At 41.2% G+C, this 7,354-nt stretch overlaps 1 protein-coding gene across 1 annotated transcript in view; it reads right to left on the bottom strand.

The window, feature by feature from the left end:
- Positions 1 to 329: 329 nt before the first annotated feature.
- Positions 330 to 7,354, bottom strand: part of GDPD1 (glycerophosphodiester phosphodiesterase domain containing 1) — a 93,569-nt gene continuing 86,544 nt past the window's right edge. Inside the window, exon 10 of the mRNA XM_066599817.1 lies at positions 330 to 5,782. Coding sequence (XP_066455914.1) covers positions 5,660 to 5,782 — 123 coding nt within the window. The 3' untranslated portion in view covers positions 330 to 5,659. The remainder of the gene's footprint in view (positions 5,783 to 7,354) is intronic.

Below are 7,354 nucleotides of genomic sequence, written 5' to 3'. Positions count from 1 at the left end.
ATTGGAGAAGAGCGAGCATACTCATTAAGGCGATTTACTCGAGAGAGAGCATCGCCTTTTTCGAGTACCTGCTGGCTCGTCCCTGAAGATTCGGGGGGGCCGTGGGGGTGAGCGGGGGGTTGCGGAGGGGATCGGGAGGGAGAGAGAGATCTCTCTCACTCTCCACCCCGCTCCCCTCCGCCGCCCCGCGCAGACCCCCCGAATCTTCAGGGACGAGCCAGCAGGTACTCGAAAAAGGCGATGCTCTCTCTCAAGTATATCGCCTTAATGAGTATGCTCGCTCATCTCTACTCATTATCAGCAAATTCATTAATGAAGACAACAGGTGATACAGTTTATGTACAAAAGATTTTATTACAGGAGTTTCTCCATGATCTGAACTCTATATAGAACAATTAGTACTCAGTGAAGACATTTTTGCAGACCAGGTGATTTTTTTGCTGCTGTTTTCACGTGTCATGGCTTTTTTTGTATATTAGCAAAGAATCGGCGATGGGCTCAATCTATACGATGCAGAAATTGTAGGCACAGATCCATGAGAAAATGATGACGCAGAATAAATAGGAACAATGGCATGCTGGCAAATGTACCATGCAACTGTGGACAGTATCCAGTAACATCATGTAACCTTGTAAAGCGATGGTGGGCCTCGGTGTTATGGATACATGCACAACATGGCCTCTCATACATGCATGTCGACGTAACGGTTACAACTGAGAAGAACAACTCAACCTGGATTAACAAATAAACGACCCTCCAGTCTTATTCTTTGAAGTGATTTTGACATTTTACAAATGGACATTAAAAGTTACATAACTTATTTCCAAATATCCCCTTTATACAACAGTTATATTTATTCAGAACAAACATTTTATTTAAAATAGATCTTAACAGTATTTTCAGATGACGTTCTCTACCTCCACAACGCTTGAGGTATCACCATTCAATGCGCCTTAGTTACAAAAATGAATAGCGTACTATTGCTGATTCTTGTCAGTCTTTGTATCAATAAGCATTAATGTCACACATTCCATGAGCGTAGCTAAATAATATGCCTTTCCTACTATTCACAGCTTTACCTAAAGAGTACCTACACTTTTTTACTAAAACAAATCATTCTATGCCATATAGCAGAGTTTAAGGACTTGTTCAGCTGTAAAATATTTATGGCCTGTCCTTGGGATAAGTTATCAATAGTAGGTATGCAGATACTTCTAGGACAGGACCCCCAACAATGCACTTGTGCACTGAGCTGGTTTCTGCAGGAAGCAGACAGCTCCGTTCCCACTGTAGTGGTCAGGCTTAGTATTACAGGCAAAGTTGTTATTCATTTCAATTGGGATTCTGCCTGCAATACCAAGCCTGGCCACTACAGTGGTAATGGAGCTGCAGAAATCAGCTCAGTGCACAAGCACATTGTTGGGGGTCCGGGACTGGAGGCAACTGCAGATCTACTATTGATGACCAGTCCTGCAGATAGACTTTTAATAGTTAACAACTGGACAACCCCTTTAATTCATAAGAAATGTGTTGGATTGTTCCTTAGAAATAATGATGGCCGCTTTTCCGTTTTTAGTAGTAATATCAGGGTTTGTGCTCTGCATTTAGTTTCAGGATTTGTTCATATTCAACAAGGAATAGGAGTTGCACCACTGTTTGAATGTCTGTGTGTCAGTATGTTAGTGAGTCTGTATGTGTGCACATGTCAGTATATGCCTGCAAGCACTGTAAACCTGTAGGCCTTGGTGTGCTGCTGTACTGGCTCTCTTGGGTGCAGTATGTGCAAGGCCTTTAACCATGCAAGCAATGCTTCTAGGGTCCAATTATTTTGCACATATGGCATCAGATAGAGCCTGCCACAATTTATTTTCTGTTGGATTCGTACAGAATCTGTCAGAGAAAAACTGCATTACATTGGAGGCAGAGGGAGGGACAGTAGAGGCCTCATGCACCTCAATAGCATCACTGCTCTGTGCATGACTCCTGGCTGTGTGTACATTTGTATGTATAAGTCTATGTAATATATTAGCAGGATGCCTTTGTATGAAAAGCATAGCCAACAACTCTTTTTAATACAGTTGAAAAAAAAGTCTGCTGACATATACCAGCCAGATGTCTGGTCCATAAAAGTCTATGGACCCATTTGGTGCGTATGCCTGCAGCATTTCTTGGAGCATAGGCTGAATATAACCTGCAAACACAGTGTGAATAGAGTCAAACGCTGCATTCCATTATTGTATAGCGATCGCATTTTAGCACCCGTTTTACAAAAAAGTGTCCCAGCCATGCTATCAGTTCTGGTCAGTAGACCTACGATGAGGCAAAGACCCTCATTTGCAATATGGTCACTAAAATGCACCTGTAACAAGGCTGTTTGAATGTGGCCGAAGGCTGGCTTCATATGGGTGATTGCGATTTTGCTGCGAGAAAATCGCATGTTTATTCACTGCGATTTGTGAGCAGGACAAAATTGCTAATGTGTATGGCCCCATTTAAAAGAATGGGGCTCATATTTGTGCAACATTTCGCAACACACAAATCTTGCAAAATTTTCTCGGCCGTGTGAAAACGGCCTAAATACATATTTTTTTAGTTGTAGGATAAAAAGTGTGTTCAATTCATTGCACAGGTCATTACAGATACAATGATACCAAATATGTGGGTTTTTTAAAAAAGTTCATTTTTTTAATACAAACTAGGGGAAAGTGCACTAAAAAGGGGATTATTGTTATTTTTTTAATGTTTTTTTTCTACACTTTTTTTTTTATTTTTCACATTTTTATGTCCCTGTAGGATTGTACTGCAATGCCTTATCACTCACAATAGCAATCACAGTCCGTGGCAGGCCTGGACACCAATGTAGGGCATCCAATTGTCATGGCAACCGACTGTTTTCATGCCGTGATGTACATTGATACTGGCATGTAAGTGGTTGAGAGTGGGCATCGATGTTCTCAGTATAGTGTCAACAAATTTGCATGAGAAAACCCCACAAAGATAGAAGTTCTTTTAAAATGATCGGCCCTGGTTTGTCTAGCACTGATGATCAGTCCTTGTTCAAAGTTTGCTTGGACTGCTCAATTTTTACATTTGAATGTGGATTCAAGCTGACACTGATCAGGCTGGGTGCCCCTAATAAAGTGATCATTCGGTGTAGTTGGCAGCAGCTTAACCCTTTGCAATCCAATTTTGGATTCATGGTTTCCTAGGGGGCTTTGTCTTTCTGCCATTATACAATGGCGCCATCTGCTGGCTAGAGCCAGTACGGCGGTATGGGACATGCTAGAGAGGCCCCTGACAACAGAGTGGCCAGTAATATACAGTAAGAATACTCTGCCGGACATCTTCCGACATCGGAGCTGTACAGCCTTCAATTAGAATGTCTTCAGACGTCAGACAGTGGATTGGAAAGGGTTAAAATGGTCTGATGCAACAAAACACAGTAGATGCAAATGCTTGGGCTGGTTGCTGTCTGCTGTCACAATGAATGGCCAGACCTCCGTACAAAGTTGTCTGAGGGTCCCAGCTACAGAGTGCTGCTGTGGTGCATTCCCTACTAGTAAAAAAGAAGTTGTTGAATTGCCGGAAAATAATATACAAAGAGCTACAAAAGCAAAATGAGAAGCGACAGGTATTAAGTATATATTACAGAGATTGATTATACGTAAATCCGCTATACCTCCCTTTGTACGCACAGAAATATAAGGTGGAGGCACTCTTTCAATATCTTTGGGTAAACTAAATGTAATTTCAAATTTACAAATATACATTTAATTTACATAAACATTTGTATTTTATTCAAGAATGACAGAATTATTGATGTGGTATAAAACTGGACCGCGAACATCTTATCAAAATGGTTGTTAAACGGGGATTTGTATTATGCAAATGTACGAAAATAATTGTATATCTTATGATGATAAAGAAATCACACGGTGGATGAATATTTACTGGCTTGTACAGTCAGTGCTGGTGCAGATTCTGAGAATTGCATTGAATGCACGAGTCTTGTATAAAAGTCAATGGAAGTCTAAATCAACGGCCTCCCATGAAGTGGTAGTAACCCGTCGGATCGTACTGTCTCTAGAATAACTGCAGCTCAGAGATTAATAAATAACTAGCACAGCCTCTTAAGAAAACCAAACATCTTATTCAATAAATATGATGAGGCTTTGTTCTACTATTAAACATGTCAGTAAAAAGTCACCATTACTATTATGTGTATACACCATGGACTGCCAGCTGTCAGTAAGTGCAGAATGGATGGGAAACATCAAATAGGTTACTACATACTCAAGTGTTGCTATTCATATGCATGTTGTGTACTTATAGGTATACTGCACCTAGTGATGAGCGAACATTTGAAAAGTTTGGTTCGGCCGGTTCACCGAACTTCTGCAAAAAGTTTGGTTCTCTCCAAATTAGTTAAAACCAAACTGGAAGATCACAAGAACCCCTTAAAAACTGGTGTATAACATTGTCTAAGAGCCATAAAAGCCTCGTATAACACTCTGAGAGTGTTATATGGGGCTTTTATGACTCTTAGTGTTATACACCAGTGTTCAAGACTAGTGTTGAGCGAACTGAACCAGTTGAACATTGTTTCCGGTAGTACTGCGCTAAAAGCTTGGTTCGGAGACGTTTTTGCCTGCAAGGGGACAGTTTGATTAAATATTACTCTATATTCACCTAAAGAGGCTATAGACTACAATTATACAGTCATGAGGATGAGCTGTGATCTCCTCTATTATAATTGTGAGGCAGAAGCTATGTGATCATCATCAGCAACTGCGGCAGAAGTTTGTGTCCCTCTCTAGGCAATTTCTGTGGTTTGGTTCGCTCAACACTAAGTGCACCTAATATATTGCAAGGCTCATAACCTCCACGGGGTGTAAAAGGGATCCCCCAGGCGCGAAAAAGCTTGTTGAAGTGAGGATGCATAGTGCGTGTCTACAGGGGAAGAATATGTACATATGTAACCATCCCTCGCCTGTGGACACACTCCACATTAATAAACACAGGAGGGCCTGTAGCCGAGATCCCTGAGATCTGCTCCTGAAGACCTAATCACTACATGGAATTCATTATAAAATGTGAGCAAGGTCAGACTGGCCCACAGCAGAACAGGAGCATCATCCACCGGACCTAGGTTTTCACCCTGTAACTAGACCCAACTGCAAGAGGACCATACAGTGCAGCATAGACATCACAGTTACTGCTGGGGTTTATGACTTTCCATTGACATTTGGTGGGGATATGGTATGCTCACTTCAATTCAGTTTTTTTACATCAAGAGAACCCTTTTATACAAGCACTTTTACCCAAAGGACTATCATACAAGACATCATTTTGTCACCTGTACACATCCTTCCCCTGCAATAACAATATGAATCCGACATAATTCTATGCAACAATTTGCAATGTTCCATTAGTAAATACTGCGTACATTCCACGTCAGTCCATAGGAAAAGATGTTGACTTTACAGCATAGTGGTTCTGTCCTGATTCTGTTACTACTATTTACAAATGTAAACTATACAAGATCCCCTTAAATACATATGTATAAGTATTTAAGTATTTACTAGACACTCGTGCATGAGGTATGATGACCTTTATTGTACAGTAACGTCACTCAGGTGATTGGCTCTTTAAACCCGTCTCATTGACTGTATTGCTCCATAAATTCCTTCAGTCGTGTAGGATAATCCGTCATTACACCAGTGGCACCCAAATCAAAGGCTCTTTTATATTCCTCTTCATTGTTTAATACCCAAATGTAAACCTACAATTAATAGACAAAGTTATTAATGGCTGCAAAAAAAATATTACATATAAATTGCCTGCTAAGAAGAGCTGAGAGAGTGTTAGGACGCTACATCCGGGATGACTAGGCGAAAGAGAAAATAGCAACATAACAGCTACTATCTCTTGCAATGGAAACTTCCTGTCACAGAAAAGTTAGAGATATAGTAAAATTAAAACATAACTTTGAATTGGTTCACATTAAAATGAAAAAAAAAATCCATATACAAGACTAAGGGTGGACACCCACTGGCGATATTTGTTTCTTGCACTACGAGAGCACGTGAAAACTCTCACCTTGCAGTGCAAGAAAGACGCCGACATACAACCAGCATATCGCCAGTGTTTTCAATGGGGTCAGTGGCAGCAGAGCTAGCCCCATTGAAAACATAGGGAGAATAGCACGGACTTCTGCCACAGCTGCTATCCCATTGCTTTTAATGGGATCGGCACTGCTGCTGATCCCATTGAAAGCAGTGCTTTCTGGCAAGCCCCGCAGTATGATTATCGGGGAAGGACTTGAAATATAAGCCCTTCCTCAATAATCATCAATAAGTGGTTAAAAAAAAATAAAAATTTCTTACCTCTTCACCGCTCAGACACATCCTCCGGCTGGCTCCCCGACACTGCTGTCCAGCACTTTCAGCAGGCGGGGATTTTTAAATCCCCGCCTCCTGAAAGGGCTGTGCTGATTGGCTGAGGGCTCAGCCGATAGCAGCTAGTGCTTAGCTATTGGCTGAGCGCTCAGCCAATGACAGATAGTCCTTAGCTATTCATTCATAAATAGCACTATCTTAGCTATTCAGACAGAAAGAAATAACTAACCAAGGTAACACTAGCCAACTTATATATACTGGGGGATAACTACAGAATGAAAAAAGGGCCCTTTAATGTAAACTCTTGCAAACAACCACAAACACACATATTGGCTTTAGGAATAAATCAGAACCACCAATGCAGAATAAAAAAAGAATGGACTTGGATAATGTTGCCATATGCAGTATCTGCTCTACCATTGTTGGTGTTTACATCTCTGTACCCTTTAACAGTGTCCTCTGGAACCTTTTTTGTATTGCACTTAACTAGGTGAACCACAACCTAGTTAAGTGTAACAACTAGCTTTTTTTGCTAGGGCTTATATTTTAGGGCTAGACCTTGGATGGGGTCGTCCTTCTCAGGGCAGTTACTCTGCACTGGACCTCAGGGATAGCTAGCTAACATGACTTGATAGGGGGAGTGTACTTTATATTATCACCTCCCTGTTGTGCAATATCTTGCAGCTACAATGGAACATTTTTTTGAATAAACCCATCATTCCCTTAAGGTACCTTTACACAGCACGACTGTTGGGCACATAAGCACCTGACTATCGCTCCTGTGCTTATCCTCTATCCACAACTGTATGAGCAGCGGGAGTACAAACGTTATTACCCATGCCAAACAAGATAACTGTGTGAGTGAAGTGGAAGCGGAATGTGTGCGCTGTCTCTCAATTCATCTTTATTGGACTGCAGAACACTGTACTGAGCAGCCTCTAGCAAACTCATAGAGT

The sequence above is a fragment of the Eleutherodactylus coqui genome, chromosome 4, assembly GCF_035609145.1.
Source record: "Eleutherodactylus coqui strain aEleCoq1 chromosome 4, aEleCoq1.hap1, whole genome shotgun sequence".
NCBI lineage: Eukaryota > Metazoa > Chordata > Amphibia > Anura > Eleutherodactylidae > Eleutherodactylus > Eleutherodactylus coqui.
This window is presented reverse-complemented; position numbering and strand designations above follow the sequence as displayed.